The 14583-nt window shown below is 37.9% G+C and overlaps 1 protein-coding gene across 3 annotated transcripts in view; it reads right to left on the bottom strand.

Moving 5' to 3' along the window:
• Window positions 1-9046: 9046 nt before the first annotated feature.
• CADM2 (cell adhesion molecule 2) overlaps window positions 9047-14583 on the bottom strand; it is a 522633-nt gene continuing 517096 nt past the window's right edge. For all 3 annotated transcript variants that reach the window (XM_077342354.1, XM_077342352.1, XM_077342353.1), the window contains one exon: window positions 9047-14232. In XM_077342354.1, coding sequence (XP_077198469.1) covers window positions 14114-14232 — 119 coding nt within the window. In that variant the 3' untranslated portion in view covers window positions 9047-14113. The remainder of the gene's footprint in view (window positions 14233-14583) is intronic.

The following is a 14583-nucleotide window of genomic DNA, read 5'->3' on the forward strand; positions in this document are numbered from 1 at the left end:
CAGAGAAATGATTCAAAATGTCAGGGGTCTCAGCAACTGTTTCTTTAAATAGAAAAACTTGCTGTATTGTATTTTAATCAGTCTGCATTAATGGTAGATGGTGAAATTAAGAAACACACCTTAAATATCAGTTTTTAAAGGGTATTGCTAGCAAAGATAACCTGCAGAAAAGTCTACATGTGTATTAAAAAGCACTTTTTTGTGCTGTGGAGAAGCACTGTAGGGGAAAAACAGGTAATATCTTCAAATATCTAGAGCATAGCTGCATATAAAATTGCCCCACCTTGACAATAGATGTGAACAATAGACAGTATGTTTGCCCTGAATTTTACTGATACATTTTATTTGCAAATTGAAATCTATTATCGTTCCCATTTTTTCTGCTTAATCTCTTGTAGTTGACAAAATTGTCTGATGCCTCTTCTTTTCTTGGTGTCACAATCATGCCAGTTTACATATTGACTCAAAGATCCTAGTTACAGATCTGCTGTCCCTGCATGAATGTGGAAACAGACATGGCTGTCTTATTCCACACTAACAGCACATACTGTGAGACAGAATGTTCTGTGGCAATTATCTGCACAGAGGGGCCCTGTATACCTGGGCTGCTCTTGCCATTGAAGTGAATCAACTTTTCAGTGGTGCTCCATGTACATATCACATTGCTGGACTGGTTTGCTGGATGTTTTTTACATAAAAAACAAATAGTTGTGTAAGCAAATATTGTCACCATTTTGACAGTTTTGTGTAGGTAAAATTCAGTGATGGGGAATTTTTACAGCTTGAGCAAATAAATCTGCCATAGTTAAAGGAGATTGCCAAGAAATTCCAAGGTTGCTATGCTGAGACAGGCAATGGCAAACAACTTCTGAATATTTCTTCCCTAGAAAACCCTATGGGGTACCTAGAAGTTAGCTGTAACTTAATGACAATTTCTACCACTACCACTCCGTGTTGGGTTGTGATGTGATGATTAATTAGATAAGACAGAGTCAGCATTGCCATTTGGAAATAATAGAAAGGAAGCAATCTGCCCCAAACTTAACTACTTGCTGGTTCTTCTCTTTAAACTGCTGGTTTGAGATCAGAGTACGTGAGAGTACATTCTATAAAAATGTATCCGTGCTAAGATCCCATGTAGAACATTATTAATGTGAGTTGTCAGGTGAGGATTGGAAGGGTGAGCAAAATTAGTGGCTAGTTTTTATGCTAGCATGGGCCCTGCTTGGGGACTGCAGCCAAAACTAGGATGCTGCAGCTCCCTGTTGTTCTACTGATCTGGAGTGCCCCTACCTGGGCTGTCCTTTTAGCAACTCTTCATTTGCTCTATGTTAAGGTAACCAGATTGTCCCACTTTTGGAGGAACTTCTGGGGGCATCTGGCAAATTGTACCTATGTTGAAATTTTAAAAATATATATTACAATACTATTTTTGTGTTCTATGAAAATTTGTGTTGCTCCATATAGACCAAATTTTTAATCTAGAACCCCTCCGGTCAATAGTGTCCTGCTTTACCAATATTAAAATCTGGTCACCTTACACTATATACCTACAACCAAATAAGAATGTCATGCGATTTCTGCTCTTCTGCCAGCAGTCCCATGATGTGGTTTGCCTTTACTTACATTTGAGTTAATTGATCATTCCATAAAACTGCCAGATAACCCCTGGTGGACTAACTTTTGACAATCTGTTTTACTGATTCACTCATATACTTTTTATAAGTCGGTAAAAGACTGTTGCTACTATTTGTAGTCACACTGATGCACTTTGGTAATATGTGTGATGGGAGAAAGCATGAATGAGCAGATGCAATGGGAAATGTCAAACACCATATGCAGAATAGTCTTTAAAATGGTCGACTATTTAAACACATCAGCTTTACTTCAGCAAAAAGATCACGTACTTCAGAATGCCAAAATCTGAAGGATTTCAAAAGGAAGTCCTACATTCATAGAGACAAGATTGGAAAGTCCTGGTTTGCTGTTTCATTCATTTCTAGTAAAAGGGATGGGGCATTCTAGATTTTAACATTTGATACTGGCTTCTAGAATGTTGAAGTATTTACTCCATTTTAAAGAGCTTGAATGTTATATCCAACATTTCTTCATTACTGAATTAATCACTCCTGAATGAGATTTAAATAGAAACTTGTAATGGTTACCCTTCCCCCACATGAATTACTTCATATTGCTTGAATGATAGTTACTGTAGCAGTTTGGGGTCATCATTTTCATGAAGTGAATTACACAAGAATAAGCTCCCAAGTAGACAGGAAACTGCCTATAAAGCAATTTATGTTCTCATTTCCTTATCTGCTCCTGTCCTACCGCCATTAGGATTGTGAGTTATATGACTAATTAGAAATTTTGGTGTAAACTAGGCAACGATCTCTCTTGGTTGAATTGGCATATCAACTTTAGAAAATCACTTGCCAATATATAAAAATATATGTACATGTGCACATGTGTATATCAGGTTGGCTGGCTGAGTTTTACACAGATTTCTTGTCTGCTTTTTGTTATTCCTATATCAGTGTGTTGATTGGCAAATGTGTTAAAGCTTGTCCTAGGTTCTTCATCATTCTTTAGTGTGATTCATAGACTGTTAAGACATGTCACACAGAGACTGACTAGAAATATTGCTCTCCCTGTCTGCTCTCACTTTCTTACCTTGGCAAGATGGAAGGTAGGAGCAAAAGCTATTCCCCACTGGAACACCTTGGTGATTTCCTCCTCCCAGCTTCTAATCTCTACATATGATCTAGGCAGTCTCTGTGGGGCAAGCAAAAGGTGGGATTTAATTTGGTTCATTAGGCACAATTTTTTGTGGTAGCTGTCACAGTGACTCTTCTCCTAACCACTGCTTTCTAATGGACATCACAGTTTTTAAAAACAATTAAACCATAACATTTAATTCAATATTTTGTAATATAGATAAATTATATTACCAAGGAAGCAAGAAAACTTGCAGACTACAAGTGTAGGCCTGTGATACTTGGGGGGGGGGATTCTCTCCCCCTCTCCCCACCCACATAGTTTCTCAACAGGTTTGCACCTAGTATGACTCCCAGGCCTGTGTCTTTGCCTGAGCATGCAGCCACTGCTAGTACTTGAAGCAGAGCCCTGGGCTGCATAGCCACCATCTGACCTAGTGCAGAGATCTGGACTGTACACCCACCACTCCCACCACTAGAATCGGTGCAGAGCCCTGGGCTGTTTAGCCACTGCCATCACTGGACCCAGTGCTGAGCCATGGGCTGTGCAACTATTGCTGCTGCCAGAACTGCTCTGGAGGCCTGGGCTTCACAGAAGCTGCTGGATCCAGTACTGTTCCCTGCAAAGGTAATTGCATTGTTTGTGCTTGCACAGAGAATGCTACTTTACTCTTCAGGGAATTTAACCACCCCTCATATTTTGCTAGTGATATTATATGATATTGGTAGTGATATTATTGCAATAAAGATCTATCTACGTCTGGAATCTTCCTGGAGTGTCAATTACTAGGCATTGTCACACTAGGCGAACAAGCCCATTTGGGTAACAAATTATGGCATTCCAAGATGAGACTTGACCTGGTAACCTTAAGAGTGGAGGAATGGATTGATGATATGCTTTTTTTCTGCCAGCATCCTACCACCTGGGACCTCACTGCGACTTTGATCAATGAGGTGTGACTCCCTTGAGATTCTGAGAAGTGGACTGATGAGTTGGAGGCACCTTGGAAACAGGTAACTGCAGTTGGTTTTGTTTTGTAATTTTAGGAGTAAATCACATAAAGATCTTCACAAGGGTGTAAACTGCACGGAGCTTTTATTCCAACCCCAGGTTGATTTAGTCCCTGCCCTCTACACAGAATGCGATTTCTGTTTGCATTTGGGGCAATTTAAAATTTCCTTCAGCAGCAAGGATTGATCTGGAGTGACCCTACTTTTATTGTGTGATATCTTAGAGTGCTTTTAACGCTTAATAGTTAAAGGCTGTTTTGAAGCTGGACTCCGTGGTAGAGGACCCGTGATTGGCCACAGGTGGTCATGTGACAAACTTGCCTTAAATGATAATAACTAGGGGCAAGCCCATTTCGTTCAGGAATATAGTGGGTGCTAGATTGGGGTCTGGGGTGGAAGAACTCTGTGGATGGCATCCCCCCAGGACCTGGAAAGGCTGCAGGCGGCTGTTAGGGAACTTACCAGCAGGGCAGCTCTCACACAGCAGCCTCTGAGCCTTGCAGGGAAGTGAAAGGAGGATAGGGGACAGAAGATGATTGGCTGGCTGCTGGACAAACAGGCAAGCCAGTTGGAGGAGGAGGCTCTCAGGGGTGGGACAACTACCCTGAGTGGATGTTAAGCACTGACTGGCACTTAATCCATGAGAAACACTTCTCATCCAAGCCCTTACCAGAAATATATTATGTGGAACAAATAATAATAATAATAATAATAATAATAATAATAATAATAATAATAATATCTTACCATGTATTCCAATATTTAAGAAGATACATTGATATTATTGCACTACATGCATTTCATAAAGATGTTCTTAATATCAGCAATAGTAGCTGAATGTGTAACACACAGCCAATGTGGTAGTTCTCAGGGAGAGGTACAAATTATCCTCACATTTATTGATACCAGTTCAGGTAGTTCTGACTGCCAAATTCATGAGTTATATATATATATATATATATTAAATGAATCAACACTTCAGTAATGTCCAACAGATAACTAAAATTGAAATTTTATTATTTAATAATATTTAGACATTTCTCTGACAAGACTTTACTGAAAGATGAGGTGCAAATGGGAACCCTGTAGAATGTTTATAAAAATTGTACATGACATTTCTTAAGTGCCCCTAAGTACACACTGAATACTCTGTAAGTATATAGGCATAGCAACATGCAAGTGTCATGTACCTAATATTACAATATGCATTTTGTTCACTTCAGATTATGAAAAAAACCTTGTGAAGTAAATGTGCTTCCATTGTCAGCACAACATAGCTAGGCTCCCTTAGGTCTGGCTTGAGCACTGAAGTGTCAGAAAAGTACCTTTTCAATTGCCATAAACTGTATATGCTGAAGTCACACACTCTAGGACATTGCAACAACCTTGCCATTAGCTGCTTACCTGGAGGAAGTAACAATTCCTTTTTAGCCACTAATCTACCAGGCCACTCTGTTCTAGTGGCTCTGAAGCACATAGACACACACTTGTCAACTGTACTCATAAGACATTTTGTGATGTAGTACATTTTCTGCATCTGCAAGCCTGAATAATAAAGTACAGGAGTGCAACCCTTACATTATTTAAGTGGGAACAAATCAAGTAAATCAGAAATCAGTGGGATTATATTTCATAAACTTGTTATTTATCCAAGCACAACTTTTCTGTGTAGGAAGAATAAACAATTATAGCAATCTACAGATTAACATTTTAGATAAACTTAAAGAAGAATTTTGGATTTTAAAGACTATCAAACAATACAGTGCATAGACACTTATTTTTAAAAAATAAAAAGATGGCTACTACTTTGTTCTAGAATTCAGTAGGAAATCAGTATCTACTACCTGAAAGGGGGGAGGGCATAGCAAGTATAAAATTGTATGATTTTCAAAAAACACAACTGTAAAGCACATTTATATTATTGCTAAAATCTTGAGTATTGAGGGAAAATATATTTTCAGATTGGAATGCCAGTATTACATTAGGAAGATCTTTAATTATATTTGATGACCAGCAATGCATTATGTTGTCAACAAATAAAACTCAAAGTGAATTTGTATTTCCAGTTTAAACTGAGCTGTACAGTTCATCAGAATGACATATGCTGATGACATGTGGCTAGCCATATATGTGCTCATTTTTTATTAAAAAATTAGATTTAGCACATGAAAGATTTGTCTTTACCCTGAATCCATATCAAAAGGACTTAGAATCATAGAATCATAGAGTTGGAAGGGGCCATACAGTCCATCTAGTCCATCTAGTCCAATCAGCCCTAAGCATCCTAAAGCATCCAAGAAAATTATGGAGTTCTATTATGGAGTTCTGTTAGTCTAGTGTTTGGACTTGAGAAGTAGAGAATTCGCTGCAAAGGAGTCTATCAGGTGAATTTACCATGTTTGATGGGGATTGATCATGGTGATCCGACCTTGAGATTATATTGCTTGTGCAGTCACCGTCCAGAATTCCCCTAGCATCTGGTAGCCTTACTTTTAGAATAATAAACTGATGTACAGCATATGGAAGAGCTGAATCATCCGAAATGGAGCCTCAAAAAGGGAAGAACATCATAAAGTAGAGATACACAGTGAGGGAAGGGGTATCTGCAGAAACAAAGTCACCAAATGGAAGAAATCAGGGGCCATGACTCAGGAGCTGAGTTTCTGCTTGGCATACAGAAGGTCCTTGGTTAAATCCCTGGGAACTCCAGTTAAAAAGATCAGGTAGTAAATTACGAAAGACTTCTACCTGAGACCCAGAACTGCTGCCAGTCTTGGACAATACCAATGGCTTATAATGACTAAGGAACAATGGTTTATTGAGTATAAGGCAGCTTCTTGTGAAATGTACTTGTGGGGAAGAGCTTTCCACTCCATAAATAGAGATGCTAAATGGAAAGGAAATCCTTTGTATGAAAAGTAGACATGGGGAAACTACCTAAGCTCCTTTGCTAACCACATATGTATGAGTGCAGGTTGTTGTATTGGATGTACAGGCACTCAGCTAACTCAGATGAATAGTTCAGCAATCATATATTCTGACAAATCAATCAACTGCCAGGGGGAATCACAACTGGTGAATATGATGCAAAGCAAACCTGCAGGAGTTTGGCCATCCCTAATGTAGACTTGAAATCTTTCTGAGAAATCTATCATTAGGCTGGAGCCTGAAATATGCATAGTTAATATTATGTTGGATAATGGAGCTGATCTCCATGATGAATGTATTATCAGTCACAAAGGGGCACAAATAACCATATCAGTGTACAGAAAAATGGTGAAATTTCTCTCTGTAATTTCTATAGTGCAAATAAACTAGGGTAGATTATTATAAAAATTTACAGTAGACATAGCTTTTCATTGTGCATCAAGTAATCACCATATTTTAGGTATGTAATGAGTGAAGCCTGCCTTTTCTCTTGAAAAGCAGCTTCTGTGCATGTGGGAATCTTGTAGTTGTTCAGATGATACACATTGTAGCAGTTGGCAAATGGACTAGTTGAGGATGGTACTGTGCATTCTGCCATACACTGGAACATATATCCTAGTGATGCAGATACAGTTTGTTCTCTCTCTTTTCCTAGATTGTGAAGGTTCTCATATTTGGCCTCCAATTATTTTTATTTTTCTGATGAAATATAAATTGGGTAGAATTGGATTGTATGCACAGTCAGAAATTGAACTGGATGAATAGCCATGACATTTCTAATATGTGATCAAATCCACATTAATGTGTAATAAAATCTCCATAAAGGAACAATGAGTACAAAACATTCCAGCTAAAAGCTTAATGGGACATATATATGGAGGTACAGGATTGCAGCTAGCTTATGTTTCCATGTGGAGTCAGCTTTGAAAGTTCAGAGGGAAGGTTCTTTAGGTAGCTTCTCAAAAATGAATCCTGCAGAGGTAATCTTCAAGGACACAATTGCATACACTTAATTCATTGGAGTCAAAGTGCCCATCGTGCCTAACAATCTAAAGGATCTTGGCCTATGTGCTTCCATGCCACTACAGGCTGCATTCTTCCATGAACCTTCATTAGTTAGCAGGCACAGCTGAGTATATTAGAGAAAGGGCAGCTTGTCTTTAAACATTTCAAAGCCTAAGTGGGCACGCTGGCTATTTCTAACTAGCTCAGGAGGTTCACGGACATACAAAACATATCAAACCACATAAAATATTCAATTATTTGTTGGAAATGCTTTCCTTTTCCTGTGGATCAGCCACTACTCCCCAAAAAAGTTATTGGTTGATTAGATAACAGATCATTCCTTCCTATATGGACACTAAAGTAGCATCCTTTATTGTACTTAGACGGCTAGTACCTGAATACCTCCTCGGTATAAGAGTACAGGGCATTTCATACAAATACATTATCTAAATATACTGTGTATGTTATTAAATGTGTGTTATATTTTTCATTAAATGTGTACTTTTAATGAAAAAACATGGTGAAGCCCTCTTTCGCTCTTCAAGGCATACCTGTGGCCGAGGGGCAGGAACGGATTGGGAAAGGAAAATATCCCATGTAACAGACCCCCTCAAATACCCCATGTAATAGCCATCCATCAAAGGAGCGAGGGAGAAGCAGTCTGCCTGCCTGCCTGCTCTACCCAGTCTTGCCAAACCGTAAGAGGAATGGAGGGAGAGGTAACCAGTCTACCCAGAGGGCTCGGCATGGCCAGTCCCTCAGCCAATGATGCCTGGGTGCATGGATAGGGTCCCCCATTTCATGTATGTGGGGGTGCCATTTTAGCAGAAAGTCTATGTAAACTTCTGTCATCTCGCTTCCCTCTCCCAGGACTCTGATGTCTGATGAGCCTGAAACAAAGTCCTTTGCACTACCAGATTAACAGTCCAATCCTAAAAGAATTATACCATTCTATATATCAGTAGGTTTAGTGTGTTAGAAGGGTGTAAATCTCTTTAGAGTTGCACTGTAAACCCCACATACAGATCACAGTTCATAAAAAACAGAGTGCACAACTAAAGACGCACTGCCTGCAAAAGAGAATTAAATTCAAGCAACATTCTATAGTGAACCATACAACCAAACTAAACAGGATTACTAGCCAGAGAACAAAACCTCCTCCAATGCTCTCATTTATGATGGGAACTAGTTAAAATTGTGCGACTGAAGGTGGCTTAAGTCTTGGACAGTCGGAGAAGGAAAGCTATAACAAGAGAGGCTCCAATGTTTTGCAGTGTTCAATTTAACAATATTTCTTGTGTCTGTGATTGTTCTGTGTTATCTCGCTACTTTCAATGCATTGCTTTTGGACGAGCATGATGGAAAAAATGACAAGATGAAAAGGATCAATGATATAAAATGTCATGTTTGGAAAAAAAGTTAACTTTATCATTAAAGGCATCCTCTCTGGTTTGATGGAAGCATTTTGTACTCACAATGTAAGATTACCTGATGCTATTGGGAAATAAATAGCAGAAATTCCAGGTGAGGTGCATCAACAAAATAAGGGTCAGGAAAATGCAGTTATTTTTCCAATGCTGTCTTCCTCTCTTTCCATCGCTCAAGCTAAAAATACCAGGGCAAATGGCAACACTTTTCAAACATCTTAGCATGCAAGGCTCCCTCAAGGAAGATAAAAAGAGCAACCTTGTACTGTTGGGCTAGAAATAGATCACCGAGCAACATTCTCTGACAGTATGCGGGCAGCAAAGCTATTAGCAGAATTGAAATCTTTGCCCCAAAGGTATATGGGAAGAGCCTTTAGGGACCCAAATAAGAGGAGAGACATAACCAAGTGATGGGTCTCAAGAAAAATATGACTTACAATAACTAAAATATTATTTGGAAGAGACAGGGAAAATGCATATTCTTTTAGATACCAGCTCTGCATGTATGTTTATAGCTCACTCCTTTTAACACCAAGGACTCATCTTTTTTCTTATAATCAAAATGCATATTATAAATACATGGGTTTCCAATATCCATACAGAAAAAGTACAAGATACTTACACCGTAACCTATATTTTTGCATAGTTTTTAGTATGTACTTTGTGCCACTTAATCAAAAGCATTACTCCGTTATTTCTGCTAGACATTTCGATCAGGGAATATTTGATTACTTGGAATGGTTATTTATTGATTTATTTTTGGTATGTTCACTAAATATTGTCATTTCTAGAGAATGAGAAGATAGGAGGAATCCAGGAAAGCTTTGGATTAAATTGTAGTGTGGCCAGGACAGCTCATGATTTTCAGTTTATCAGCATTTAGTTTTTGTATCAACAGAGCAATAAATTCAAGAGTTTTTATTTTCTGTATGGTAACACTTTACAGTAAGTGGCACTAAATTACACTTGAACTGTAATGTTACATGGAAGCACACGTAACCACACTGTCACAATCAAAATACCTAATGCACGCATGCGTACATTGTAACTTCAGTGCTTTTACAATCATACTTTATATAAGCTCCCATCCTTTCTTCTCACACTGAAAGATTTATATAGATAGGTAGATATCCTTGTCATGAATACCATACTCAGAAAGTTTGCTTCAATGATGTGTTTTAAAATCAGTTTCCTTCCATTGTTCTTTCTAGCAAGAATCCTAGTGCAAGGTGTACTGCCATTCATAAATGTGAATAAATTCCCCAAGTTCATTAATAAGCCTCAGATGATATATTGGTTTTCTTTACTTGACACTTTTCATTGTTTTACTTTTTAAAAAATAATATATAATATATAGCCCTAAATACATTCCCCACGAGAACTATCAAGTTCTACAATTTCCATGGTCACTGTCATGAGGCCATCAATATAACACAGTATTTCTACTTGTCACAGACCGTAATTTAAGCTGCTCATTTCTGAATGAGGTTGGTGCCTTGCTGCTTGTGTATTCATTTAAACCAGGGGTTCTCAAACTGGAACTGTATTTTCATTGTGGAATCTAAGGGGGTGGGAGAACTCAACAGATGATAAATCATGCAAAACCTTGAAAGTGTGCATATGTGAGACAGCCAGTTCAGACAATGCTGTGTTTCAACATACAAAAAAGGCTGTGTCTCTTCAATATGTGAATAAGTTGCAGTTTGTGGTATGCTGTAAGCCAGCGGTTTGCCAAGAAGGACAGACTACACTTCTCAGCTATATCAAAAATCATCCTGAAGGCAGAGACAGTATTCTCCTTTCTGCAGTTGACTTCTCCCCTGTTCTTTCTGATCTCCAGTGGTCCAAAAGGCACTGAATCAGGGAGCAGCAACAGAGATTTGCTCAGGTGCTAGTGCAAAATCCACACAGATTCAGGGACACTGATGCAAAGAATCTTCATGGCATTATTGTCGACATTACAGATCCATGGAGAAAAGCTTGTAGGTTGGACCAGTGAACCCTATTCTTTACTAATGAAATTACTAAAGTATCAGCATTGAAAATAGAGTGGTATGATAACAACTAGTGCTTGTGCTAAACCCACAGTTGTCAAGAGAGAAAAACTGAGCAAAAAAGGCTTTAATGTCCATGAGTGCTATATTAAACCTAGAATTTCTTTCTGACATAGAGAGAAGCTACTAAGAAAAAGTTTGAGAACCTCTGATTTAACTGAGCGCATATGATGGGAATTGATAGCAGACCAGAATTAACATTGCACAATCTTGTTCTCATTCTGTCTCCCTTTAGGCCTGTTGTAAATTACATCCCAAGGTGCAAGTTAGGAAAACTTCAAAACAAAGATTTTCCTGAAACTGAGCAGAGAAATTAATAGTCCAATTCCTATCTACTGATACAAATTCCAATTATTTCCTTAAATGCTACACTGACAATATGCTTTGGAACAGCTTACATCTAAGATGGGCAGATGTCTGAAAATCTCACATCACACAGTGACAAGCAGGTGTATGACATAAGCAGCAGTTCTATATAATCTAAGCAGAATGGATTTTAGAAAGAACGTACGACAATGTAAATATTAACACAGCACTAACGGACACTGGAGTTTCAGTAAACAGAATCTTACTGCAGCAAGGCACTTAAGCACCATTAAGTGCTTTGCTGGCCTGGGCATTAATTCCATAAATTATTTTTTTTTAATAGCAGTTACAGCTCACTGCTGTGAGAAATACTTTCTCTTCCTAGTAGTAAACTTTATTTTTTTGTCAGTTCTTTTAAAAAAGTATTATTTGAAAGACATGATTATGTTGTAAACCTATTCTACCCTCCATGTGTCTAGTCTCACCTACCTGATTCTCTCAAACTACCGTAACTAGATTAGGATATTATTGCATTTTTCCCCCCACAGACGATTTGGAGTGAACTGTAAAAACAAGCATGCAATCACATCAATGCAGACGTATTTCTTTAAAATGTCATACTGTATATGATTTATTATGTTAACACTCAACCACATCATATTATTTATGTTCTGTATACTTTGAAAAAGTGCTGCTTGATTGATGGTCTCTCAATTGTTTTTCTTGTAGAAATTAACAAGGTAAATGTTTTTCTCCCAACATAAAACAATTTAAAAACTCTACTATTGTCCTTAAGAGGTGTATACTTTTCTGATAAATAATCTGACACAGCACCTTTGATCTCCATTTACTGCGACACATGATGTCATAATCAAACGCTACCTTCCCTCTTCCCCTCCCCCACGCAAAAAATAAATCCCTGGAGATAATCCTTTACAATAGGCCATTATGCTTTTAGACTTCACCAGCAGTAGCATCCATGTAGAAATTTTCCTTTTTCTAAGGTGCAGCACTTAGGAGTTGAAAGACAGTCTCTGCTGATTTTAATCTTCTGACATGGGACCAGTAAGGAAGAGCTCATCTGGTGATATTTTGATTTTCTGGGAGGAGGAATCAAGCCAATCAGCTTACATTATGGTATGTTTAAATCCTGAGGGGTGTTTTTTTTTTTAGCTGTAATTTTTGCCCCACATTTGGAGAATGATCTCAGAGAGGTCTTTACCGTGGAGCTAAAAGCATGGCAGAAATTCTCTTATCATTCACCGTGACATAAGTTTTGTACCTCACAAAATGCATAGACAGGAATTTAATATAAAGAATTAGTCCATTTACCATATACACAAAACATAGAGCATTTGTTGCAACACTTTCGTTGTTTGTGTTTTGGCAAATCCAACATAGATAAGCAGCTCTGGAACTGCCAAATTATAAATTGAAATTTTTAGCAACTTAACCATTAATCATTAATGTGGTTGTAATTTAAAACCTGAGGCTGTGCACTGGTTGTTAGCTTAAAACTACCTTTCCATATAACATTGTGCTTCCATTGTATAACAAAGAAAAAATTAACTGGAACTAGAAAAAGTTTGCTGTTGAACAGTGCTAGGACATACAGACAAAAAGTACTAATACATGTTATCTATTCAGAATATTAAGTCATATCTAAAGGGATATAATGGACATTAGAAAATGCTTACTTGTGACTGACTTACCTACAGCCCCAAAAGTTAAATATGTATCAAATAATGTTTAATTGGTTTTATTATATGCACTATATACAGATACTAAAATGCCTTGCAGCTGTGCCCCATGAAGACGTCCAATTTGAATAGGCAGGTGAGCCCATGTGACGCAAATAAATTAAAAGGAAAACATAAATGACAGAAATAGAAATGGAAGTCTTTATAACCCTAAAAGCAGTAAGAGAGCTGGTCAGATGTTTTCAAAATAGAACTACACAAGCCAGCTCTTTGGATCCCATACCGACAGACAGCATGGTGCGGTTACCACCCCAGTGGAGCTTTAGTACCAATGTGCCATTAAAAGAAACGGTCTGTTCACACCCTCTTCGCTATCATTTCCAAACAAACACACAAGAAACTATGCTAAAATGTTCTGAGTTGATGTTTTCTAGGGCATAATGTTTCAAAACTAGGCTGATTTTGAATTATAGATATATATATAAAACATTCTTTGTAAACCTCTAATCTTCCTTGTAATGTTTTATGTAAGTACATTTGGGTCCTCACCTAAAAACATTTTGTTATGACAATGATGGGTGAATTACCAGTAAGGACCGCTAGGAAAGACAATGGAAAAAGGAAAATCCATATACCATTTTTTTCCAAAAAAAATGTAGAAAAAAACTCAACATTAACTGAGAAGATGATTAAAATTGTTAAGGCTGTATATTCAAGCACTGTATGTTAAGAGAGCAATGGATATGACATTTAGGCCATAGGAAATGTCCTGCATTATGAATGGTACCATAATTAAAGAAAAATGCTGTCCACAGCTGATTGTTGGCATAAACTGGCTACTGAAAAATGTTGTTTACATTAATAAAGGTAGCAAAAGGATGGGAGAAAAGAATGCTGAAAGATGGGAGCCAGTTTTCTCCAGCAGTCAGCCTGGTGAGTAATACTCAGAGAACCTAAGTCTGCATCTATATGAAATATTCCTTCTTCTCTTCTGCATTGACTTGGCTGCCTTCTGCATTGATAATGGCTGTATCTGCATCAGGTGCATCTTCAGCTCCTTTAGCTTCATTTGTTAAATATGTTCCTGTGGGAAACAAAAAATGTTAGTGCTTTAATAGCTTCCCCCCCCTCCCAAATGTGGCTCTATTACAGAGAGCTAATTGGTCTTAGTGAGGTGTAGTGTAAATGTTGTAAAATATTGTCGGACAAACAGTAAGCCAGATTCTCCAACTTGGGGAAATAGTAATTGTAAACCATAGCCCTTGTAAGGTTACCAATACAAGCCAACAATACAGAAAGGCCACACTGCTAAGAATTCATTAACAAGAAATGTTTGGGGGAAATGTCTCCTAATTATTTTGCTGCTTTCTGGCAAAATCAGAACTATTCCTGGCCTCTCAAATTCAACCAGGTAATATACCCTATAATTTCAAAG

This window comes from Paroedura picta, chromosome 6 (assembly GCF_049243985.1).
Source record: "Paroedura picta isolate Pp20150507F chromosome 6, Ppicta_v3.0, whole genome shotgun sequence".
Classification (NCBI taxonomy): domain Eukaryota; kingdom Metazoa; phylum Chordata; class Lepidosauria; order Squamata; family Gekkonidae; genus Paroedura; species Paroedura picta.